Below are 25,763 nucleotides of genomic sequence, written 5' to 3'. Positions count from 1 at the left end.
TGCCAGAGTTCTGGAGCGGCAACCAAGAAGGCCCTGTTCCACGTGCTTGTCCGTCTGGCTTCCCTGCGAGATTCAGCCTTCAGCAAGGCCTCTCTGGGTTAGTTTGATAGTCAGGGGAGGGAATACTACCCACAGTGGTGGCAGGTTGGAGTCTCTGGCCCCAGGATGCTTCCATTCACTCATATAGGTAGCAGCCTGGGAGTGCAGGCCCTGGGCCTGGCATTTTCTAGTGCAAGAATGTTTTTTGGAGAGCCAGTTTGGTGTAGTGGTTAGGAGTGCGGACTTCTAATCTGGCATGCCGGGTTTGATTCTGCACTCCCCCACATGCAGCCAGCTGGGGGACCTTGGGCTCACCATGGCGCTGATAAAACTGTTCTGACCGAGCAGGAATATCAGGGCTCTCTCAGCCACACCTACCTTACAGGGAGTCTGTTGTGGGGAGAGGAAGGGGAAGGCGACTGTAAGCCTCTGAGCCTCCTTCGGGTAGGGAAAAGTGGCATCTAAGAACCAACTCTCCGTCTTCTTTCCTCTCCCCACAACAGACACTCTGTGAGGGAGGTGAGGCTGGGAGAGCCCTGAGATTCCTGCTCGGTTGGAACAGCTCTATCGGTTATTATTTAGCCCAAGGTCAGCCAGCTGGTTGCATGAGGAGGAAGAGCACGGAATCACACCTGGCTCGCCAGAGTAGAAGTCCGCACTCCTAACCACTAACCCAAGCTGGCTCTTAGACAGTGTTGCTTATGCTTAAAGACTACTGCTTTTGACCCCATTCATATACAGGACCCCACAAGCGCAACCCCTGTGCCTTCAGAGGTAGGGGGTGGTGACAAGAGGCAGGGCATTTTCGGTGGTGGCCCCTTGTCCTCCTTGAGGCCTAAACGGAGCCTACTTTAGTTCCTTTCAGGTGCCAAGATAAAACCCCTGCAGCATCCTTTGGACGGAGGCTGGCTCTTACGGGACACTTCCTGGACTCTGAAACTGCTTCCCTTGACCAGGGCCTGCTTTGAAACATTAGAGGCCTCAGATAGTCCACAGTGTCCTGGGCAAAGAATATCATTTCATGTGAAGGAGCTAACTGCATATAACACTTCTTGTATTTTATGTTTGCTGTGCTAATTTTACGCCGAAACACATTGGGTCAGTGGGGGCCTTGGGGTGCAGGGATGCACCGGTGGTCTTGGGGCTCTGCTAGAAGGCTTGGGTTTTTAATTCCAATAAATATTAGTCCTGTGTTTTAAAATTGTGCTCTGCCCTTCAGTTAATTTCCCTTTGTTTGAACTTTTTAGGTTCCTGATTTTGGTTTTTGTCAGGATCTCTTTTTTTGTTTTGGCCAAGCTAAAACACAACTTTTCCTCCCCAGGGTTTTAATTAGGAGGTTTATCTTGTCAGCTTTTTAACAGCTCTTTTTAATATATATATTTTTTATTTATTGAATTTTTATGCTCCCCCCCCCCCCACCAAGCAGCTTCTGCTTGTAAGTAGGGATGGGCACAACCCAAATGTCCCCATGAAATTGCCTTGGTTCGTGCCCCCTGCGCCTTTCACAGGTTTTTGTCCTGTTCGGGGTTGGGCTGGCTGCCATTTTAGGCTGCCATGAGTCGGGCACAAATGTCCTGCTTTCAGCTTGAGATGGCTCCAAGCCATTTCAGCACGTGGGTTCACTTCCGCCTACTTCCAAAGGGCAGGAAGGGTACTGGCGTGCTGAAATGGCTGCTGGTCCTGCACAGGCCCCCTTGCCGGTCCATGCCCACCCCTACTTGTGAGCCACCTCAAGCAGGACTCTGATGAAGAGTTGGCATAGAAATATTGTCAATAAACGGATAACGCTATCCCTTTGGACACTTTGGATGCTTTGCCTTTGAATTTGTGACGGGAGTGACTTACCTTCCCTCTCCCTGTTGTGATTGCAGAATGCAGTGATCACCTCTGATATGACTGAGATGATTTTTTCCAATAGCCCAGAACAGCAGCTCTCTGCCACCCAGAAATTCCGGAAGCTCCTCTCAAAAGGTGGGTGCTAGCCGAACTGCTGGGGGCATCGCCTGTGGACCCAGCACCTGGCTGAAAGAGTCAAGGAGGAAAGCAGGGGTGTGGGGGAGGGGAATCCAAAGAGCCCAGTTGGCTGTCCTGTTCCGCAGCCCTCTTGTCCGTGGCAGAACCAAGATTGTGCTCCCTGTCACATTGTTAGTCTGGAAGGGATGAGAAATGCAGGCGTACTTTGACCAGCCTCCAGATGTGCAGGATGGGTCCATGCCGATAGACTGAATTAAATATCAGCTTTGTTTCATCTGGAAACTTTTTTAAAGAGCATGGCAATATCTAAGGAAATCTGGGGGGGATTCTACCCCCTTCTCTCTGCCCAAAGGAGTCCCAAAGCAGCTTCCAAACCCCTTTCCCTTTCTCTCCCCACAACAGACACCTTGTGAGGTAGTTTGAGCGGAGAGCTCTAAGAGAACTGCTCTGCTAGGAGAGCTCTAAGAACTGACTTAATCAAGGTCATCCAGCTGGGAGTGGGGATTCAGACCCATTTGTCCAGATTAGAGTCTGCCATTGCTTAATGACTACACCATGCTGGCTCTCAAGTGGAGTCCTCTTGTGTCTAAGTAGTTAGGACATCTCTGTAAACCTGATCTACTCCTAGGCAGAGCCACGACCCAGAGAGAGCAAGCATCCTGCTGCTCCCCCTCCTCCCACAACAAAACCTCCAGGGTGGCCCGGAGGAAGAGCTGCCCTGCCCTGCTCTTGTTTGCTGGTCCTGCCCCACAGTCTGGTCATCCTCAGCCCTGAGGTTGGAATTTACATGCATTCCATTTGCATTTGCTGAACACTGCCCGTGCTTTGGGGGCACAAGGCCTGCTTAGTCCCAAATCCTCCCCCCACACACACGCACACACTCACACACAGACACAACATGTAGACAGGACTATTTTGTGTTATAATGGAGCTGGGGGGGGGGGAGGAGATGTAATACACATTTTGTCAATTCAACTGTGACTTGTCCAAACCCCATTCACTTGGGATTCCAGGAAGCACGCATTTTCAGCCGCATGGGCTGTCTTCTGACATCGCTTCCTGTGCCTGCATTAGAATAAACGTGGCCGCAAACCTCTGAATGTCAGTGGTAGGTGGAAACGTCAAGTGGGGAAGTGGGGACGCATTTGCTCAGGAGTGCTTGGGCCAGCAAACAAGGCATGGAGTCCCATTCAGTGTGGTGTAGTGGTTAGGAGTGCGGACTTCTAATCTCTCTTGCTGGGTTCGATTCTGCGCTCCCCCCACATGCAGCCAGCTGGGTGACCTTGGGCTCGCCACAGCACTGAGAAAGCTGTTCTGACTGAGCAGTGATATCAGGGCTCTCTCAGCCTCACCCACCCCACAGCGTGTCTGTTGTGGGGAGAGGAAAGGGAAGGCGCCTGTAAGCCGCTTTGAGCCTCCTTTGGGTAGGGAAAAGTGGCATATAAGAACCAACTCTTCTTCTTCTTCTTCATTCGGCTGGCTGCTGTTTGAATCAGGCTGCTGGACTGGATGGTCCTCTAGTCCAGGGGTAGTCAAACTGTGGCCCTCCAGATGTCCATGGACTACAATTCCCAAGAGCCCCTGCCAGCAAATGCTCCTGGGAATTGTAGTCCATGGACATCTGGAGGGCCGCAGTTTGACTACCCCTGCTCTAGTCTCTTCCGGCAGGGCTGCTCTTGTGCTCTTCTTCTGCCTTGGGAAACTACAGATGGGGCAAGGTGCACATGATACTCCGTGTGTTGATGCCAGGTGGTCAAGCGATGAATGGCTTCTCGTGTAAAAACACGAGTCCATCGAAAGAGTGGGAACTGATCCGACACCTCCTTGTTTTGTGCCTTCTCAAACAGAACCGAACCCTCCTATAGACGAAGTCATCAGCACACCGGGAGTGGTGGCCCGCTTTGTAGAGTTCCTCAAGCGAAAGGAGAACTGCACTTTACAGGTATATGCATTCCCCCCCCCCTCTTGCTTAGCTATTTGTTGACTGGACTTAAATTAAAAGAAGGGAAGAGGGGCTGGCTTCAGCGAAGATTATGGGATCTTGCAGGGCACCTGTGCTTCCTCAGGGAGCAGTCTGGATTGTTTTACATCCCACTCTTATGTGTGACGGTTCTCTGTTGGCTTTGACATGCTACCCCTCCCCATGAGCACGCTTGGGATGGTTCACAGCATGCATGTGCACCATGTATAAAATCAGAGTGAAAACGTTATTAAAACAAATAGTGTTTCTCCTCACTGACTCATCCTTCCGCCCCTAGTCTGTTTTAATCGGGTTTTGGTTTGGTGTAGTAGTCAGTAGTCAAACCGCAGCCCTCCAGATGTCCATGGACTACAATTCCCATGAGGAATTGTAGTCCATGGACATCTGGAGGGCCGCAGTTTGATTACCCCTGCTTAGATGAATGGAAGGGGGCCCGTAGATCTTCTTGGTTGCAAGCTTGTTCTGGCCTCACCCAAAGGCCTGGTGGAAGAGCGCCATTTTGCAGGCCCTGTGGGACTTAAGTAGAGCCCGGGTCTCAACTGGCAGCTGGTTCCGCCAGGCTGGCGCCATGGCTGAAAAGTCCTTGGCCCTGGTTGAGGCCAAATGTATTTCCTTTGGGCCAGGGACCACCAACATATTGGTGTTAGAAGATTTTAAAAATTCTTCTGGGGGCATACTGAGAGAGGTGGTCCCTTAGCTACCCAGGGCCCAGACCACATATGGCCTTAAAGGTGAGAACTAGGGATATGCTCTTCGGCTCAGTTCAGCCACCTCGGCTATCACCGAAGCCCAAGGCGGCGCGTAGGAGGCCAGCGCCATGGCATGGAGAGGAGGGGTAGTGGTGGCTCTCCTCTCCCCTCCGTGGTGCTGGCCTCCTCCATGTCGCCTCAGGCTTCAGTGATCACTGAGGCAGCCAAACAGAGCCGAAGCGCACATCCCAAGTTAGAACCAGCACCTTAAACTCGATCCGGAATCCAGCTGGCCACCCGTGCCAGGAGGGCAGGTCATATATGGGCCCTCCACCGTGTCCTAATAAGGACTCAAGCGGTTGCATTTTGTACAGCTGCAGTCTCTGGGTCAAGGTAGGCCTGCATAGAGCGAGTTGCAGTTGTCTAACCTGGAGGTGACTGTTGCATGGATCATTATGGCGGGGTTTCTCCGGGTGCTAGTAGCTTCGCCTGGCGGAAACAGAAAAACGCCTGGCATGCTACCTTCGTGCTCTGAGCCTCCGTTGTAAGGGAGAAGTCAAAGATCACTCCCAAACTCCTCAAAGCGCCCGTCCGTGAAGCCCAGGGGGATGTTCCTGCACTCCTGTCGTTCAGCGTTGGTGTGTAAACTAGATCTGTCTGTCCTAAGAAATCCTGTGTGATTGCATCCAGTTGTTCATTGGTCAGGATTAGGAGCGGGTATCCTGCTGCAAGTGCCTGTCCGCTTTTATGCCTTTGCCTTGGGGATGGGCTGTTTTGAAAACCCTGCCCCCCCCCCCCAATGCATCCCTCCAGGCTGCTGTCCCGGAATGGTTTTACAACTTCCTCTGCGAGGGAGCATCTGGATGCAGACACCCAGCTCTCCTCAGGGTCCGTCTCCTCCTCATAACCGTTACAAGAATCCTTACTTCAGCCATTAGAACGGAATCTTTTGCCGCTTCATTATTACTTTTGTCATCTGTGAATACCTCGTGTCACACCCCACATCAGATTGTTGCTGTAGCAGATAATATTACAGAATGCATTAAAATGAAAAGCCATTAGATATCTTATATTTAGACAGGAAAGCGAATTAAAAATCAAAACATGTACATTCTTCAGTTCTATCCAGATGTTCCCCTCTCCCCCCCCCCCAAAAAAAAATCCATATGGCTGTTCCATGACCTTCTAGGAGCTAAGAGATTGGGCCTAGACTACAGATGAGGTTCGTGCAATGAGAACCTTAGTGGAGTTTCTCCCTTCTCAGCCCACAGGACACAAACCGGTTCTAGGAGGGGGCCAGCTCTGCTTCGGATGGTGCTGTAAGTCCACCGTCTGCAGAACTGCTTCCCAAGTCAGCATGCGTGGAATCAGGCCGTAAAAGATCTGGCTGGCCTCGACCAGAGCCCGGGCTTTTTCAGACCTGGCTCTTGCCTGGTGGAACGAGCTGCCCGGAAACATCAGGGCCCTAACGGAACTCCGTGAGCTCATCGGGCCTGTAAGATGTGGCTCTTCCACCCAGCCAGGCTAACAGGGACTCAGGGGAGTTGTCGTCCGCGGACATCTGGAGAGCCACAATTTGGCCACCCCTGAATTCAAGGCCAGTAGAGACCAACAAGATTTGGGGGCAAGAGCTTTCCTGAGAAGGGGGAAAGTGGAGGTGTCCCTGCAACAATCCTTCCTCCCTCCCTCCCTCCTATTTTTGACTGGTATCTTAATTTTCTTAGACATGTATTTTAATCTGTTTTTGTTGGTTGTTGTGGGTTTTCTGGGCTGTGTGGCCATGGTCTGGTCATTTTAGTCCCTGCCTGTTTGTCAGAAACTGCGTCTGGCATCTTCAGCGGTAGGACACAGCAAGATGGGAACCTCCCCGTGGCAAAGGGTGGAGCGTGTGAACAGTTGCCAGGCACTTTACTTCCTGGGGTCTCCGACTAGCTGACCTTGGGGGTCCCTTCCAGCTCTATGATTCTGTGATGCCAGCCCCAGTTCCTGGTGAAATGTCAGGGACTGAATTCTCCAGACCACGTTGGCCACCCAGCTGGAAAACCCACAGCAGCCAGCTGATTCTGGCTGTGGAAGCCTTCGACATTTGATTCTGTTTTTGCTGTTAGCCATCTTGATAGCCAAGGACCTAATAAGAGCAAAATCTGGCCTTCTGGTCCACAGAATTGACGAAGGTCCATAGTGTCCTGAGTATATAATTTTATACCATGCTATTTTATGTAAGTGCTTCATGGCCTGGGGGGCCTACCTCTCCATACCATAGTTGGCATACTTTCCACAGAATTTTCTTTGAATTTTCAAACCACGGGGTGGTTTGCCAGTTCCTTCCCCATCTCTCTGCAATTGGCCCGCAGGCTGTGAGCTCCACAGTACACTCCCTCACCATGTTGAGGAATCCAGTAGGACTTCAAGTTTCCAACAAGATAGTTTTAGAGAGGAACAAACCAACTATGTCATTAGAAGGGAAGATATTACGGCTAAAGCTCACTTACTTGGACACATCATGCGATCAAACTCGCTAGAAAAATCATTCATGCTCAGCTTGGTCAGCGGCAAAAAGAAACTTGGTCGCCAAAATATCCGCTGGTTCGACACGATCCAAGCCGACTCAGGGATGACCATGGACCAACTGAAAGAAGCAGTCAGAGACAGGAGCGCATGGTGAAGAATTCCTATAGAATCGCCAAGGATCGGACATGATTGAACGGATATCATCGTCATCATTTTGTGTAAAGGAAGTAACTGGATATAACAGTTCTTGTATCTATTGTATTTTATGTATGCTGGTTTTCTTGGATGCCTGACCATTGATAAAGGGGGTCAAGTCAAAACACATCTGGTCAGTGGAGGCATGTAGGCATTGATTTTATTGAGGCTGTGCTGGAAGCCTTGGGTTTTTAACTCCAGTATATAAATATTATAATAGGCGTAAGTTCATTTCCCTTATTTCAACTTTTTTAGGTTCTTGATTTTTGTTTGGGTCAGGATATTTTCTCCTTTTTCTTGTTAGCCACCTTGATAGCTCCAGTTGTGGTTGAAAGGTTTAAGTCTTTTAACTAAAAGAAGGTAGGATGAGCACACAGTCCTCTGCAGGATGGGGAAGAGGCCGCCCGGGCGGCCTGCGTGTCTGTTACAGCTAAGCTCCTCATGCTTTCTCCTGCAGCCTCTGCTCAGGGACACAGACTTCTGAATGTACTCTGGTGGTTACTGAAGGCTGCTTCCCTCTCTTTGTGTGTGTCTGTTCCAGTTTGAAGCCGCCTGGGTGCTGACAAACATCGCCTCTGGAAATTCCCTCCAGACGCGGATTGTGATCCAAGCTGGAGCCGTCCCGATCTTCATAGAGCTGCTCAGCTCAGAATTTGAAGACGTGCAGGAGCAGGTCAGTGAAAAGCTGAGATCTAGAGAGAGAGAGAGAGAGAGAGAGAGAGAGAGCGCAGGACTTTCAAGGGGAGGCAAAGATAAAATAGGGCTTGGATTTGCACAGCGCCTTCTCCGTGGGAGGGAAGTCAAGATGAATGGATAGCCTGCTGAACTCTGGGCTTCTTCTTGTCCCTCGTTTCTAGTCTGCTGAAACCTCTCCATCTGGCCCTGTATTGGAAAAGGCAGCAACCATACACAGCCAGCCAGCCTCATTTTCCAACTTTGTGTGTGTGTGTGTGTGTGTGTGTGTTAATTGGGGTGGGGTGGGGAGCTACAGTTTTCTACAACAGGGATTCCCAGCCAGGGCTTCACGGGAGTTCCGGTGGGGGACGAGCCGCTTCCACTGCTCCCCTCCCGAGCACATCCTTTCTTCCTCCCCCCCCCCCCAGTCTTCCTCCAGCCTGCCCATTAATGCAGATGGTGATGTCACTTCCAGTGACCTCTGACTTCTAGGGGGCACAGCAGGGAGGTGTGGCCAGCCAGCATCACTTCTGGGGCGCCTCAAAACCGGGAAAGTTGTTTCAGGGGCTCCTCCATGATCCAAAGGCTGGAAAAAGCTGCTCTACAAGTAATGCCAGGCAACGTGTACCAGGCATTCTGTCTTCCGCATGTGCTCCGCTTACCCAGCTCAGGGTCAGGTGTAGCAGGTGATTTCATCGTGAAACGCAGCCTGGCCTGATCATGACTTGCTAGTCCATGCACCTCTTGAGGGCGCAAGCTGTCTGGCTACCTTTCCCAGAGATACTTAAAGCAAACCTCTTGGTGAGCATGTAGATCAGGGGTAGTCAAACTGCGGCCCTCCAGATGTCCATGGACTACAATTCCCAGGAGCCCCCTGCCAGCATTTGCTGGCAGGGGGCTCCTGGGAATTGTAGTCCATGGACATCTGGAGGGCCGCAGTTTGACTACCCCTGAATTGTAGATGGTTGAGGACCAACCACTGGTCCTGCTTCTCCTTCAACTTGCACAGGCTGTGTTCTACCACGGGTTCTGCTGAACAGATTCAGGAGCAATTGTCTTCTGTCAGTGTCCTGCCTGGGAAGAGATGGGCGTAGGTGGGAGAAGTTGCATAAGAAGTTGCACACCCAAGACTCCCGTGGGGTGCAGCAGTTCCCACGAGCTGAGGTGCATAATGGCTGAGGCTCTGTTTCAGTGATGTTTTCCCGTCTGCTCCTTTCTGCAGGCTGTGTGGGCTCTCGGCAACATTGCAGGCGACAGCACCATGTGCAGAGACTACGTCCTGGACTGCAACATCTTACCCCCTCTCTTGCAGTAAGTCTTTCAGAGAGCATATGAGCTCCTTGAGTTCTTGGACAAGGGAATGTTGCTCCCTGCTCAGAGAGAGGGGCCCTGTATGTGTATTCTGCCCCCTTTTCTGTATTTGTCTTTATTTTATTTACTAGCTTCAAAGCCCGTTCCTCAGAATGGGCCTTGAAAGGGTCCCCTCCCCTGGCCCCTGGCCAGGCAGCTTAAGGTGGGTTTGGGCCAGAGCTCGCAGCCGGATCAAGTGGGGCAGACGGGGGCTGGGCAGCTTATTAGCAGGCCCAGGACAGAGCTTCTTAGCAGGCAGAGCAGGCCTGGAGGCCCTCGTTAGCAGGCCCAGCTTAGCAGGCCAAGAGGCCCTCATTAGCAGGCCCTCCACCATGACCCTTTACCCAGGGCCCTCTCCCTTGACCTGCTGCTGGCTCCAGGCACTGAGGTGCGTCTGAGAGCAAAGAGGCTAGAGTCCAGGGACGGAGGGTGGGGGCTGCAGGGGCAGGGCCAATCAGGGTGCAGTCAGCTTTGGCCCTATTCCAACTTGGACTGCCGGACACGTTCCACCCCCCAGGCTGTTTCACAAATGTATAAAGGAACCATGGATAAGGATTCCATTTATATGCGCTATGTGAGTTATACCAGGTTGGTGATCGATGTCCTATGAGAGGTGCATCTGACCTTGGCCAGGGTCAGGGCCTTTTTGGCGTTGGCATCTGCCCAGTGGAATGAGCTCCTGGAGGGTGAAGCTTGACAGTTCCGGAGAACCTGTGGGATGGAGCACTTCCGCCAGGCGTTTGATTGAGGCCAGGGGCAAGATCTTGGGGCCACCTCCAAGTACCACCTTCTGGCACCAATCTCAAGAAACTCATCTATGGTTGGTGGGTGGGGAATTGGTTTTAGATTGTGTTTTAAACTTTGTTGTTAACCCCACGAGATGGCTGGTCCAGAAGTGGCGGTTTATAAATGTGATAAATAAATATACCGCCCTCCCGGTAGATCGGCTCATGGCAGCGTGCAACATTAGTCAATCAGTAATATATGGAAACCATCAATTGCTGCTGGTCTTTCCAGTGCCGTCCCTTTGAATAGGTCTGTTGCCAGATTAAAACGTAGACCTGGGGTTGTTTGTTAAAGGGGGGCTCGGGAGATGTTACCAGATCGCTAGCCTCAACCAAAAGCTTGACTGCTGGGCTCGGGTCTCTTCTGGGAGCTCATTCCACCAAGTAGGGTCCCAGACTGGAAACGTCCCGGCCGTGGTTGAAGCCAGGCATACTGCCTCTTCTGCTCAAGTGAGTGGTGCTGTGCAGGCACTCAAGACAAGGGTTCTGTGTGCAGAGTCATAGAGCCAGGCCCAGACGGGCGTGCCTGTCTAGTCAGCGTTGCCTAGGCTCAGGGCTGCAAGACATGCAGTTCAGAGGAGTTCAGCTGGGAAAGTATTTCACCATTTGCCGGTCTTCCCCAGGCCTGTGCTGTAGCTTTAGTCATGCAAATAGGATGGTCACTGAACTCCGTCTCACACAGTGGCCAACCAGGTCCCTCGGCTGTGCAGCCAGAGGGCATAAAGGCCTTCCCCTCCTATTGCTTCTTGGCCCTGAGGCTCAAAGTTTGACTGCGCCTGAACTTGGAGGTTCCCTTTAATCAGCATGGATAAGAGCCGCTGATAGACGTCTTCTGCATGAATCTGTCTAAGCCCCCTTTAAAGCTGCTTATTCCTGTGGCCATCACTACGTTTTCTGGCAGTGAATTCCACACTTTAATCGCTCTCTGTGGAAAGAAGTATTTTGAACATCCTGAATGGGTTGCCCGTCAGCTCTCAGGGCCTGGTGTTTGGGAGAGAAATATCTCTTCTGTTCATTCTTTCCTCTCCGACAATCATCTCTGTTGCTTAGTTGTCCTTTTCAAAACCGCAAAAGCACAGATTCCTCAGCCTCCCCTCAGTGGGAAGGTGTTCTGGCCCCTTAATCCTCTAAGTCGCCCACTTCCATGCCTTTTCTAGCTCTGCGCTGTCCTTTCTTGAGATACGGCGGCCAGGACTGCCCCTGGGGTTCCAGATATGGCCGCCCCAGAGATCTGTGCAGGGGCATGTAAGGGGAGAGCCACAGTTTGGCCCCACCCCATACCCACCCACCTCCCTTTACAAAAAAGAAATAAACCACTGCTGCTTATGAGGAGAGAGGGGCATGGGAACTCTCGAGACGGATAGCTTCACCCCGTCTTCTCCTCTGCCAAGGCCCGCGTGGGCCAGCTGCCTGTGCTCTCCGAAGGGGCGCAGTCCTGCAGAGCGTATCCCGTTGCTTCAGCCGGTGAAAGGTTGAGCCGCTCCTTTGCTGCAGGGCTTGACAAGGCTCCCTCCAAAGCACCAGCTCTGTTCTTTATGGTTGTGGGTGGTTTTTGCTGGCGCAAGGACGGGGAATCATTGTCGGGATCTGTTCACGTGATAAGGCAAGCCTCGCTCACTCCAGGGATCCCCAACAGGGTGCCCGCTTGGAATATTTTCTGTCAACGGCAAAGTGTTTTTAGGAATTGGGTGGGGTCAAGTAGAGTTTTGCAGAGCAAGGCTTTTGATTGACTATCAGGGACCTGATTGGCTGTGCAGATTTTATTAAAATGTTGCTTTGGCACCATAGCACACCGAACTGCCCTGGGTTACTGAATTTTAGCTGTGGCTGTCGTTTTGTGGCTGGCTCCGCCTCCTTTGGCAGCCATTTTGTTGCTGCACCCAAAATGTGGTGTCAATTCCGAAGGTGCCAACCGTCTCAAAAAGGTTGAGGGGCCCTGTCTTATTCAGACACCTTACAAAAGAAGTCAAAACACTTGAGTATTTTAGTAACTCAAGACTTACTTGGGAAGAAGTCTGACTAATTCCAGGGTCCCCAGCTTTTTTGAGCCTGTTGGTGCCTTTGGAATTGACGCCGCTTGGTGGTTGCAGCAACAAAATGGCTGCTGCAGGAGGCGGAGCCAGCCGCAAGACAGCTGGAATTCAGTAACCCAGGGCAGATCTTTTGATTCCATGCTGACAAGCTAGTTGAAGCCCTTCTTTTGAGCCCAGTTTCCCATCAGAAAGTAGCGCAATGGCCTAGGGTAGGTCGCCTCAGCGCTTCTTCATTCACAGGAAGCCACCTTGCTGCGGTTTCGGTGGCAAACGTTTCGGTCTCCTTTCAGATTGCTTTCGAAACAGAATCGGCTGACCATGACTCGGAATGCCGTGTGGGCACTCTCCAACCTTTGCAGAGGGAAGAATCCTCCTCCAGATTTTGCCAAGGTGGGAAATGATACCTGCGCGGAGCTGAGGAGCACGGGGGTCGTGTTCATGGGGGGGGGAGTAACCAGAGTGTCTCTAATGTTAAGGGCAAAAGGAGGAAAATACAAGATTGGACCTCTTTAAAGAAAAATGAAAGCAGGTGGGGGGTGGGAAAAGCCGGTGATGTGGAGAGGACAATATTTCAATGCTAATTCTTTTTTCCTGGAGAGTTCTGTCCCGAATATCTAAGTACAGTCTACAGTTGTCAGTGCTGTTCTGCAAATCGGTCGTGCTAGAGGGGGCTAAACGGGTACAAAGCAGCGCCTGTGCATGGTGCATTGGCCTTCTGGCACGGAACACTGTTTTAAGCTCAATCAGAACATTTTCTGGTTCTGGCTTTCCCTTGGGACCCACGACACCGGAGAGCATCTAGTTTAAGAAGCAGCGCTGTGGGAGAAGGTGTGCCCTCTTCCCAACCTGAATCCCCACCTCCAGCTGCCATTCACATCTGGATATGTGGTCTTCTCCCCTGGGGAGTGTGAAAGATGCGTGTGCGTGTGTGGCGGGGGGGGGGGGAGCAAACACTGTTTCCCCACCTGCCACTTCCAAGTCTGTATTGAGCTTTGAGAAATAGAACAGGAGAGCCTCTGTTGCAGAAGCTGTCTCCTCTGGCTTGGCGCTTAATGAATAGGCCATTTTAAACATCTGTCAGTATCTAAGGCTAAGCATTTGATGCACTTCCGGCTGCAGGGACAGAACTGAGAGCTGCACAAAGGTGAACGGCTTCAGTTGAGGTGGCAATAAATATAAATATTCTTCAAGCCTCAAGTAACCCCTGGAAGGGACATTAGCTGGCCACACCTCCCTGCCTCGCCCCCGGAAGTCACGTGTCATAAAATAAAACGCTTGTGAAATAAGACGTCCGTTTCATTCTGGTGCATGCAGGACCTGGCCTGCGCAAAGCAAGCGTTCATCTCGGCTGTGGTAAAGCCAACCTTGCAAAGTAGCGGTTCTCCTCGGGGGAAATGATCGGGGTGATTCGGAGAGTGCTGCAAGTTTGGGAGGTCTCCAGGCAACACCAGGAGGTTGGCATTCCTAGCCAGGCCTCAAAACCTATTTTCCCAGGATCAGGAATGGCTGCCTGAGCAATGGGAAAGAGGAAGATGGGGATCCTTGAGCAGGCTGTGCACAGCCCTTGCATCCAGGTGGATCCAGGGGGAGGAGCTCTCGGCCAGGGATGCCAGCCTCCAGGTGGGGCCTGGGGATCCCCTGTAATTCTAGCTCATCCCTAGACTAAAGAGATCAGTTCCCCTGGAGAAAAGGGCTGCCTTGGACCGAGTCCTCTGCTGTTTGAAAATCTGAATCCCTTTGCTCGTAGCAGCGTTCCGGGGGGGGGGGGGGGTGCAGCAGATGCATCTCTTCCCTCCCGCTCCCTTTCCACTGTGTGTGAACTCAGCAAGGCCACCGCAGACTGGAGAGATGGGCAGGGAGCTTCTCTGTCCCCCTGACCTTGAAGAGTCGTAAAAGCCCCCTGATCCTTTGCGTATCTCCCTCCTTTGCAGGTGTCCCCCTGCCTGAGCGTTCTCTCGTGGCTGCTGTTTGTGAACGACACGGATGTCCTGGCCGACGCATGCTGGGCCCTCTCCTACTTATCCGACGGCCCCAACGATAAAATCCAGGCTGTGATTGACGCGGGAGTGTGCCGGAGGCTCGTGGAGCTGCTGATGTAAGGGCTTCAGGGCAAGCGCCGGGCGTGTTCCCTTTGCCTCGCAGGCGTCGGCCCGTCGTCGCCTTTCACTTCTCGCGTCTGTGGCCGGAGCGTGGATTGTTCCTCCGGGCCAACATAGTAGAACAATAGAATAATCTGGAGAACCTTAAATTAATGCATGCTGATAATCCCGGTGGGTTGGGTGGAACTGTAGTGGGTGCAGTAAGAGGGAGGTTTGGGGGGAGGGCCCGTGGGAAGGGATGGTTCAGGTCGACTCCAACCAAACGCATGGCGGAAGAACTCCCTTTTGCAGGCCCTGTGGAAGGGTTCAAATTCTGCCAGGGCTCAGATCTGCTCCAGGAGCCCATTCTACCTGGTGGGGGCCAGGATGGAAAAGGCTCTGTCCCTGGCTGAGGCCAGGCATACTTCCTTAGGGCCAGGGACCATCAACTGGTTGGTGTTTGCAGAGCACAGTGCTCTTTGGGGGTGGCGTAGATAGAAAGGCAGTCTGTCAGATACGCAGGGCCCGGACCACCGATGGCCTTATGGGTAAGTACCAATACCTGAAACTTGATTCAGAATTCAGCTGGGAGTTCCTCTGAGGCCCGGGGCTGCTGCCTTCTGCAGTTCCTGGAGCAAGGGTAGGCCCACATTGAGTGAGTTACAGAAGTTTAGTCTAGAGGTGACCTTTCATGCTTGAAGGGTTGAGTTTCTGGCAGCTCGGCTTGAGCCATCCCGTCCCTGCTTCCAGGCATCTGGCCAAGTTGTCAGCGGGTGATTCTGGGCAGCCGTCCATGACGAGGTAGAGCTGGGTGTCATCTTCAGATTTGGTAGCACCCAAGCCCAAACCCCAAACCCCCGGACACTAGCAGTGAAATATCCCTGCAGTAACTGAACGGAGTCAAAGGTCCTGCTTCCCCATATCCTGTAAAAATGGGGGGGGGGGGGAATATTTCCAGCCCCGTGTTTCTGGTTTGTCAGGCCCGGTTTATTCCAGACTGGGAAGCTGACGTGCCGTGCGAGTCCATCGGACTGAGGCCCTGCCCCCTCTGTCGTTTCAGGCACAACGACTACAAAGTGGTGTCTCCTGCCCTGAGAGCCGTTGGGAACATCGTGACGGGGGACGACATCCAGACCCAGGTACTGACGCAGAGGAGCTCTTTGGGGGTATGAGAGTGGACAGAAACGCACGGCAGAGCCTTTGGCTTGCTCCTCCCAACAGAGGGCAGCGCAGGGCAGGCCTCTGCAGAGTTCCTCCAGCCTGAGCTCATGTGGGCAGGGCCAAAAATTTTCATCTTTGGAGATTTTTAAGCAGAGGCTGGAGAGCCATCTGACAGAGAGGCTGATTCTTTGAAGGCTCAAGGGGCTGGCAGGTGACAGTGGAGGAGCGAGAGGGTTGTGAGTGTCCTGCATAGTGCAGGGGGTTGGACTAGATGACCCAGGAGGCCCTTCCAACTCTATCATTCTGTGAGAAACGCACACACTTCCCACAGACCAACAGCACAATCTGAGAATTCTCTTTTTTTCTTCTTCTTTTCAGGTGATCCTAAATTGTTCAGCCCTGCAGAGTTTATTACATTTGCTAAGCAGTCCGAAAGAGTCGATTAAAAAGGAAGCATGTTGGACAATATCAAATATCACGGCTGGAAACAGAGCCCAGATCCAGGTAACTGGACGGATTTGGATGACAGGTTTCTCTCCTCCCCCTTAGTATAGAATGAAATCCTAGGCCTTGAGCCCAGCCGTTCTCAGTGGAAATACCATTTTTGTCATGTATGACATCATGAATTGCTGGAAAGCTCCATTTTGCTATAGGGAAATAAAAAGAATCATGTAATCCATTCCTTCATGCATGCTTGAGTTAATACACTTCTCTTGGTGGAATGTCCTAGAACTCTGTCTATAAGGTAAGGTGCATGGAGTATAGTTCACTCTTAGCTTAGGCCTTTTTTAAGCTCGCTCATTGTACAAGTGGCCAGCCTACTGTAGAGGGACGTGGAACCTGAGGAGAGCTCCTGAGAGAAGAGCTGGAAAGAGACGTAGCTGGACAAAAAGTCTGAGAATGGCTGCTGTAACGGAGTGAACACGCTGAGAGGCCTTTTGTGTGACTTCTGTTCGTTGCACAGAGTTCTCAACAAAGCCAGCTTGGGGGAGTGGTTAAGAGCAGCGGCTTTTAATCTGGCGAGCCAGGTTTGATTCCCTGCTCCTCCCCCACAAGCAACCAGCTGAGGGACCTTGGGCTCGCCACAGCCCTGATAGTGCTGTTCTCACAGAGCAGGGACATCAGGGCTCTCTCACCCCACCTGCTCCACAGGGTGTCTGTTGTGGGGAGAGGAAGGGGATTGTTAGATGCTTGGAGACTCCTTCAGGCAGTGAAAAGCAGGGTATAAAAACCAACTCTTCTTCTTGTTCCCCCAAATTGTGGGGCTAACTGAAAAGCTTCCAGAGAGAAGCTTTAACTCTTGGTCCTGCAAAGAAAAATAATGCATTGGATAATTGGGAGACAGGTTCTCAGGAGAATTCTCCCTTGGTCTGGAAAATCGATGTTGCATGCTTTGTGGACTGGGGGAGGGGTCTGACTTTGAAGGTCTCGGTCCAGCTGGGCACCAAGAAATGGCTTCAGAGTCATCAACTCCATGGGCGGGGGGGGGGGGGGGGAGAAGGCTGGAAGGAAGCCATTCCTTAAAAAAAAAAAAAAAGACTAACATTGAGATTGTGTTTTCCTTTTTTGCAGACAGTCATAGATGCCAACATTTTCCCAGCCCTAATCAATATTTTACAGACGGCTGAATTCCGGACCAGGAAAGAGGCAGCTTGGGCCATCACCAACGCAACCTCGGGGGGCTCAGCCGAGCAGATCAAGTAGGTGGCCGAGCAACGGGAGAAGCTCCCAGGAGAGCCCTTCAGCAGGGGGCGGCTGGGGGGAGATCCTGTCCCCCCCACCCCCCACACATACCACCCCGTGGCCTGTCAGGGATGGTGGCTCAGAGGGAAACTGTGGAATGCTCAGCCTGGAGAAGAGGAGGCGGAGAGGGGACAGGAGGGCTCCTTTGAAGGATGGGAAGAGTTCTCCCTTGGAGGAGGAGGAGGAGGAGGGCAGGGAGCGGTGGCAGTTGGCAACGGAGGAGAGGACCTGCAGTCATGGGTTTAAACTACATGTTGAATGGTGCCAGCTCGATATCAGGGGAAACATTTACAGACTAATTCAGCAGTGGAATGGGCTGCCTGAGGTGGCCAGAGAGGATCTGACAAGCCTTCTCTGCTTAGTGTAGACTCTTAACCCTTCACGTCCTGTCGCTGTTCCTTCAGGGGGCTCAGATTGGGTGCTCCGATGGGCTTCGGCCAGCACTGAGGCTCGGAGCGGCCAGCTCCACTTCCCGTGTTGGTGCCGGCCAAGGCATGCTGGAGCCCTCAGCCCTCCTGGGGACTTGTGCTGCCCCCCTCCCCCCCCCCAGCACGCCTCCCTCGTGCCCTTCCAGCCCCCGCCCGCTCTGAGACACGACCTTCCCAGGTTAACGCCTCTGATTGGCTTTGTTGAAGCCCGTTGGAGTCAGTGATGGCCCGTGCTCCGTTTCAGGTACCTGGTGGAGCTCGGCTGCATCAAGCCCCTCTGCGATCTCCTGACCGTGATGGACTCGAAGATTGTGCAGGTGGCTCTCAACGGGCTGGAGAACATCCTGCGGCTTGGCGAGCAAGAAGCCAGGCGCGGTGGCAGCGGCATCAACCCATACTGTGCCCTCATCGAGGAGGCCTACGGTAGGGGGGGGAGGGGCCACGGCCGCTCTGAGCGCTCCGGGAACGCAAGACTTTCTGCTCCGCTTTTCACGACCCCAAAGAGTCTCCTAGCGCAGGGGAAGTCAGCCTGAGGTCCTCCAGATGTTCATGAACTACAATTCCCATGTTCATGGACTACAAACGCTGGCAGGGGCTCATGGGAATTGTAGTACGTGAACATCTGGTGGACCACAGGTTGTGACTACCCTGTCCTAGCGGCTTCCAATCCCCTTCCCTTCCTCTCCCCACAGTAGGCGCCCCGTGAGGTAGGTTGGGCTGAGGGAGTTCTGTGAGAACAGGACCATCAGGACTGTGACTGGCCCAAGGTCTCCCAGTTGGCTGCAAGTTGGGGAGTGTGGAATCAAACCTGGTTCTTCAGATTGGAGGATGCTGCTGATAATCACTACGCCACGCTGGCCCTTTTTCGGAACTAAAATTTCAAGCAGATTCGCTTTTGCGTTGGGCCTGTTGGTGCGCTGTCGGCTTCATAATTATTCTCCTGCATTATCCCAAAGCAGGGGGAAGCGTCCTTTCCGGCAAACGCAACACATTGCGAATCACAATACAGTGTTGGTGCCCTTGAATTTTCTAGTCTATGTAGCCTGGGTGTGTTTTTTCAATTCCTCAGTGCAAATGTAAAGGGGGGGGAGGGGGCTGCACGCGTACTCCCCCCCCCTCAGAACATGAGCAAGGTTCTGGTGGAAATCCAGAAAGGACAGTCATGCTAGGAAACGCTGGAGGACACGCATGAGATGGGTTGACTCAGTGAAGGAAGCTGCAAGACCTTGAGCAAGTCTGTCTCCAATGGGACATCTTCGAAGCCATTAATTCCCTTTTTGCCCTTGTGGTCTCCCAATGCTCTTCTTAGGGGTGGGGGTGGGGAACCCAAATGTGTCTTTCCTTGTCCTGCAAGAGTGAAGTCCCTCTGCAGGCATATGCAGCAGCATTTGTGATGCACCAGGGGCCACAGGCTGTGCAGTCTTCTGCCTCGAAGCACTGGCAGCAGAGAGGCAGGTGTGGAGAGAGAAAGATCTGTGGCTGGTCAGAACCAAGTTTGATTCCCCACTCCTCCTCCACATGCTTGGCTTGCTGGCTGACCTTGGGCAATCGTAAGCCACTCTGAGACACAGGAGGGCTGCTGGGTGACCTTGGGCAAGTCACAGTTCTCTCAGAGCCCTCTCCCCCCCCACCTCCCTCACAGCGTGTCTGTTGTGGGGAGAGGGAGGAAAGGCGATTGGAAGCCACTTTGAGACTCCTTCGGATAGAAAAAGTGGAGCATGAAAATTAGCTCCTCTCCTGGCTCTTCAACCCCCCCCCCTTCCACTGGAGGGCTTTTGGAGCTTTTAAAACAGTAGTAGTGATAATTAACACAATGCTACAGTGCTAAGCTGCAAGGATGTGTCCGTCACGGATGCTCAGCTGTGTTGTTGTCAAGCCCCTGCATAGATCTATGGTGCGGCCTCTTTTTGAATGCTGGGTATAGCTCTGGTGACCCTGTCTCAAAAAGGACACTGCAGACCTGGAAAAAACACAAAGGAGGAGGGGTTGGAGCGCCTTCCCTCTGAGAAAAGGCTTGAAGAGTCTCGGGAGAACATGGAGAGGTTTATGAAATCACTAGGGGCCAAGCCCACTGCATTCAGGAATACAACGGGTGCTACACGGGTGCCAGGGGATTGGCTGGTCACTGGACAGAGGAGGAAGAGGCCTTCAGGGGTGGGACAGCCGCCCTGAGTGGGTGTTAAGTGCTGAGTGGCAGTTAAGCCACGAGGCCAGCTCCTCCTCCAGGGCCTTAACAGAAATATATGGCATGGAACAGATGCCCGGGGTGGAGAGAGTTGACAAAGAGAATTTTTTCCCCTCTTCCAAAGTAGTAGAGGTTGAGGGCATCCCGTGAAGCTGATAGGCTGTAGGTTCAGGACAGACAAAAGGAAAGGGATGACAATGTGGAATTGGCTGCCAGAGGCTGTAGGGAGGCCCCAGAAAGAAAGAGCTTTAAAAGGGGATTAGAGAGAGTCATGGAGGAGAAGCTGAGGGGAACCGCCGAATCCCAGAGCCAGGAGGCAACATCAGGGGAAGGCCTCAGCTTCTGTGCCCAGTGGTTGGCCTTCCGGGGAATGCTGGGTCACATGGACCACTGGTCTGATCCAGCAGGGCTCTTCTGAAGTTATTTTGCCTTGTCTGTAGAGCTCAGAATTGGTAGCTGACTTCGTAATTACTCTGCCCCCAGCCCAGAAGACCCACGTCAGTGAGACAGTGCTACCTTTGACGGACCAGTGGTCCAATTCAGTATAAGTCAGCTCCACGTGGCGGTGTGGCTTCAGACAGCCTTAATCTCCCCTCCCCCTTGCATGTGCTTGGCCTGCTTCTGGATTTGAGGCCGGTTTTGTGTTTTCCCCTGCAGGCCTGGATAAGATTGAGTTCCTGCAGAGCCACGAGAACCAAGAAATCTACCAGAAGGCCTTCGACCTCATCGAGCACTACTTTGGGACGGAGGAGGAAGACAGCAGCATCGCCCCGCAGGTGGACCTCGGCCAGCAGCAGTACATCTTCCAGCAGTGCGAGGCTCCCATGGAAGGCTTCCAGCTCTGAGCCGGCTCCCTCCGCCCCTCACTCTGTGTGGCCGTGCCCGGCCAGTCTGGCCGTAGAGCCCCCGAGTCCACCCCTCGAGCGGCCCCGTTTTCCACGATGCCCGTCTGCGCTCTTTCGCTTGCTTTCTTTGCGCACATGCTTCCTCGAAAACACACCTGGAAAACGAGTGTTTGGCTCTCCGTCACGGGACACCACCTGGGCCGAGGGCTTTCCGCGCCTCTGGAGCCAGCCGGGCCGCTCCCGCCGAGTGACAGGGGACGTCCGCCGTCTTCTCCCAGCCAGCGTCCACACGAAAGGGACCTCATTCCAGTGCTCCAAAAGGAGGGTCGGAGTTTTCTCTTGTGCGTGTTTGTGTGTGGTGCAGTGTTGTATGCGGTCGAGACAGAAGCTTTGAGAGGGACTCCCTTTCCCCTCTCCCTCTCCCGGGGCAGCCGCCTCCTTAGGCGGGGTGTCAGAGGAACATAGCCGTGCTGCCACAGGATGCATCGGATGGTGGCAACCTGGGATCCTGAGAGTATATCAATAGATGCCTGCGGTAATTTCACGGATAGATCACGATGCGCTCTCTGTCCCCTGGGCTGGCGGCTGGCTGTGATTCTGCTGCTCCAATGGGTAGAAACGTCAAGCCGCTGGAAACGGTTTCTCTGGCTGACTTGACGCTTGCGTGCCGCCGGGGTCTGGCTGCACACACAGGATTTGCGCGGTCCCTTCGGACCGCCCAAGGAACTGCAAAACTGACCTTTTTCTTTGACATTCATGGCGGCGTGGCCCGTTTCCACTTGTGAAGATGGCCCCAGTCAGGTTGAGGGGCATAAAAGGGCTCTCTGTCCAGATTGACTTGTGGTTTGAGAAAACCTCCTTGAGAAGGCCGTTGCAGTCAAGGGATCAAATGTCGTGGCCACTGGATCGAACGGGGCTCTCTGTAAACCGCATTTTGTTGTAAACTCTTTAATATGCTAGAAGGTGGATGGATGAGAGAGCACTGCAGTTCTCAAGCTGGGTCAGAAAGGAGGCTGGGGCTTGCCCTCTCCACGGGGCACCCAAAGGCCTCTCCAGGGGGATTGAACCCCCCCCCCCCCCCAGAGCAAGCTCTGCCTTCCTTGGCTACACTACAGACATGGTTCCCGGCACGGCCCCTGCTGACCGTCTTACAGCCCGTCCGGTTTTTGGCAAGCATTCAGCACTTCACTTCTTCCCCCGGCCAGCTGTGACCAGACCCTGCTCCCACGTACCTGCAGAATGCCTCAAGGCCCCAGCCCTCCCAGTGCGGGCACGGAATGCACATCTGGGTCGGGTTTTGTCCTCCTCCCTCCTCCCGCCCCGAGGCCCAGCCGACCCGGGTAGGATAGTCTTAATTCAGCCAAGGGGAGGAGCCTGTAAGGCGGTGGGGGTCCCTCTTCTGCGAACACACAGATCCCCCAGCAGGGGCCGGAGGTGTTCTCCCACGTCGTCCCACCAATCGGACCTTTCAGAGCAAAAGACTTCTCCGGTGCAGAAATATCGTGCTCCCGTCACCAGTTCTGTTGTCAGAATTGCTCAAGGGATCCTCTACATGACAGTTCATCGAAGATAAACCGATTGGGACAGCAAACGTCCACAAGAAAATCCACTTTGTTGAACACGTCAGAAATCTGGTCCGATTGGCCCTCCGTGGCCAGGCCCTCCCGTTCTTCCTGGACCGTTTGCATCCACGCCTGCTCGGGACGGAAGCTTTCACGGCTGCTACTTCCGTCCATTGTCTTTCGCCGCTCGACCTCCAAACGACTTTCTTCCGCACGACCTGATGCTGAAGAAACACCTTGGGCCGGGCGGGACGGCAGAAGCTGCGGTTGGCCTCTTAAGTGGACTTCAGCCGTTTGCGATTTAAGGATTTTGAAATTATTGCCGAGACAAAACGGGAAGGGCTTTTGTTTCGTTTTGCAAAATACCACCCCTGGCGGTTTGGAGGGAGGCGGAGAGCAAAACAGTTTCTCCCAACCCCTGCGTGTGGGCAAGAAGCCGCGCTTTCATGTCTGAATTTTGGCTTGAGGGACGCCGCAGGAGGCAGAGCTGATGCAGTTCCCAGATTGGCTGGGATTGGCGTCCGGTGTGTCTGGGGGTGGGGGGAAGACCCCCCCCCAAAGGGACAGAAGGTGTGGAAGCATCAGAATTTGGGTGTGGGGGGGGGAAGCAGTGACAAATAGGGACTCAACACTGCATGGAAAAGGTATGGGGTGGGTGGGAAGGGGGGCTTGTTTCACAACTCGTTCTGCTCCGGCAATGTTTGTGGTTGACCCTTTGGAGCATTACTATTTAAAACTTAGTTGGGTAATTTAAAGAAACGAATCTCAACGTTGCCTTTACATCCCATCGTCATTAACAGCAGTTTTTTTCCCCCGAAGGCTGGTAGAAGCACTGAGGAGTAGCAGTTCTCTTTCAGCTTCCAAATTCAATTTTCTTTCTTTTTTTTGTGGCTGGATTTTTTTTTTAAGTATAAATTACGGATTGATGACGTGTCATTTCTATATTAAGATTTGTTTTCAATCATGTACTTTATTGGGGGGGTCATATTGGGGAGGCGGGAAGGGGAAAGCTACATATTTTGTACGCCGACTTCAGTGAAGTGTATGTATGTGTGTGATATTAGAAATGTCTCACATACACAACCACTGACGGGGTGCCTATGTGTGTGCATACATTAAGGGTATATATGCACATACACACTCCAGTGCGCGCGCTAATGTGTTTGTATATATGTATATTGACACACATCCTATATCTTTCTCACACTGAATTTTTTTTCCTCCCGAGCTCGTGAGAACGTGGTGCATTTGTGTTCCTGCTAGGAAATAACTACAATTCTCTCTTAAAGGGGTGAATTAAACCATAAACACATTCAAACGGAACGGCATCCTCTTCTCTTTTCAGAACGGAGACTTCCCCATGGGCGCTCTGCTCAGTAATGCAGGCTGCCCATTAAGACTAGGCCACGCAGCCAAAATCCGCATTCTGGAGGAAGCGGAAGGTGATGCGTAGGACAGGGCCCACATTGCCTGCCTGCCAATACCTTGGCTATTTCTAGGAAAGGGGTGGGGCTTTTGCCCAGCAACAGTTCTGATTGGCCACTGGAGATTCGGCTTGACTGTGGCTATTTTTGAAAACATTGCCTTTCCGGCAAACCACGACTGCAGCAGAAGGGTCTTCAGTTTGTGGCCCCACCGGCCCTGCAGTCAGAAGTCCAAGAGCACCCACCAACTCAAAAGCCGGAGACAACCGGCTAAGGAGAACGCAGCCAGAGACTGGAGGTTTTATTGGTGGGGCTGGGCACAAATCGTGAGGTCTGCCTTCGCCACCCACGCGTATCCTTCCGTTGCAGCCTTGCCTCAGACCACGCGGGGCGAGAAGCCTGGGACATGAGCCTCTGCAGCCGATGGGTTAAATCAAACGACCTCCCCATGAGCTGGACGAGAGGCCTCCAAAGTGAAGCAAGGGCAGCCGCGGTTAGGGTGTGAAGAAGAAGAAGAAGAATGGATCAACTTTGTTTTTGTACGCTGCCCTGGGTTAAAACAGTCAATTCCTTGATCAAAACCAGCTGTAATCATGGAAAGGGGGCATGATGATCTCCCTAGGATGTGAACCAGGAGGCATGCTGGGGGGAGCGCACTGCAGGGAGAGCGCTGCTTCTGAAGCACAATAATTGATCCCCACTGGGCTGGGGGCTGGCCCACTCTCTTGTCATCCTCTCGCCCGCCCTCATTCCTCGCTTGGCCTGGGGAGGGCCTCTGCTTCAGGAGGGGACGGTGTCCTCTTCTAGTCCCCTCATATTACCATGTTGGCGAGGTTCTCCTGCCCGACCCCCCAGCAGGTGAAAGCGAGAGCCAAGTCAGCCAGCGTGCTTGAGGGAGGCTTCGATTCCAGGGAGCGGACACGTGACCCTGGCCCCCGTGAGCATGCATGTGTGCACGCAGGCCGCATACTTCGTCGACCTGGAAGGGCCGTCCGATCACAGCTGCTTGGCTTTAACCTGTATGATGCAGAGCAGCTGCAAGTTTGGTCACCTGCCGGACTTCTCAGGGCGATGGTTAGGGGTGGCGGTCTCCAATCTGGAGAGCCAAGCTCCTCCTCGTTACCTTTGGCTATTCAGTTCTCTGTTTTCACAGAGCAGTTCTGTCAGAGCTCTCTCGGCTTCACAGGATGTGGTGGGAAGAGGCAGGGAAGGTGATTGTAAGCTGCTTTGAGACTCCTTTGGGCAGTGGAAAGCAGGGTATAAAACCCAACTCCTCTGGGGCACTCCAAAATGCTTCTTCATCGGGCGCCTTGCATTCTGTGGCAGCCCTGCCCTAGGGTGGGGAAAGTACCGTGTGTGACCTCAGTGCATGTCCTGTCTGCCCCGCATCATAACTTGTCTCTTCCCAACCTCTCCAGTTGTGCAACGGGGCAGTGTGTGCACAGGGGGGGTCAAACTGTGGCCCTCCAGGTGTCCATGGACAACAATTCCCATGAGCCCCTGCTAGCGAGGCTGCAGTTTGACTACCCCTGGGCTAGAGGGTGGGCTGCAGCCACGACACACAGTTCTGGCAGTCTTTGCAGCGCATGGAGAGGGGTCCCTCTGGGAAAGGCACTCGGGCCCGGTCCCTCCCTGGGACAAGGACTGTAAGGCCCAGGGATGCTCCCCCCTCACCTGGTTTCTGCCCCGCCCGTCTGTTTGCACCGTGCCGTGCGCAGGGGAGGCCGTGCCCGGGAGGCGAGGGATCGGTTGCCTTTGCCAGCACTTTCCCCCCTTCTTCCCTGCTTGCAGAGCGATGCTGGCCGATGGTCTCCTGCTGACCAAGTGGCAGAGCTCCCATTCTGTCAAGCAAGGAAGGGCAAGAAGACCCCTGCAGCTCCCTTGAACCTGCGGGTGGGAAGTTGCTGAGGGCAGCTATTTTTCTGCACACCTGAACTAAACGGGGGCAGGCAGTTCTTAATTGGCCAGGTGCAGCCCATTTTCCCCTCTGAACCCCCCCCCCCCTTTAAGACTTAGCCGGATCCACTTCCCACAGATAACCGGACAAGCTGAACTGCTTTCGAAAGGGACGAGTGTTCAGGCTCTGCCGCCAGAGGGAGGGCTGG

General features: G+C 53.2%; 1 protein-coding gene across 1 annotated transcript in view; it reads left to right on the top strand.

The window, feature by feature from the left end:
* The window catches only part of KPNA1 (karyopherin subunit alpha 1), a 40,054-nt gene extending 16,497 nt beyond the window's left edge, over nt 1–23,557 (top strand). Inside the window, exons 4-14 of the mRNA XM_077346330.1 lie at nt 1,911–2,010; nt 3,861–3,955; nt 7,931–8,062; nt 9,287–9,375; nt 12,523–12,622; nt 14,164–14,327; nt 15,371–15,449; nt 15,850–15,975; nt 17,044–17,171; nt 17,887–18,065; nt 20,485–23,557. Of these exons, the coding sequence (XP_077202445.1) occupies nt 1,911–2,010; nt 3,861–3,955; nt 7,931–8,062; nt 9,287–9,375; nt 12,523–12,622; nt 14,164–14,327; nt 15,371–15,449; nt 15,850–15,975; nt 17,044–17,171; nt 17,887–18,065; nt 20,485–20,672 (1,380 nt within the window). The 3' untranslated portion in view covers nt 20,673–23,557. The remainder of the gene's footprint in view (nt 1–1,910; nt 2,011–3,860; nt 3,956–7,930; nt 8,063–9,286; nt 9,376–12,522; nt 12,623–14,163; nt 14,328–15,370; nt 15,450–15,849; nt 15,976–17,043; nt 17,172–17,886; nt 18,066–20,484) is intronic.
* Nucleotides 23,558–25,763: the final 2,206 nt, after the last annotated feature.

The sequence above is a fragment of the Paroedura picta genome, chromosome 7 (genome assembly GCF_049243985.1).
Source record: "Paroedura picta isolate Pp20150507F chromosome 7, Ppicta_v3.0, whole genome shotgun sequence".
In the NCBI taxonomy this organism is placed as follows: Eukaryota; Metazoa; Chordata; class Lepidosauria; order Squamata; family Gekkonidae; genus Paroedura; species Paroedura picta.
This window is presented reverse-complemented; position numbering and strand designations above follow the sequence as displayed.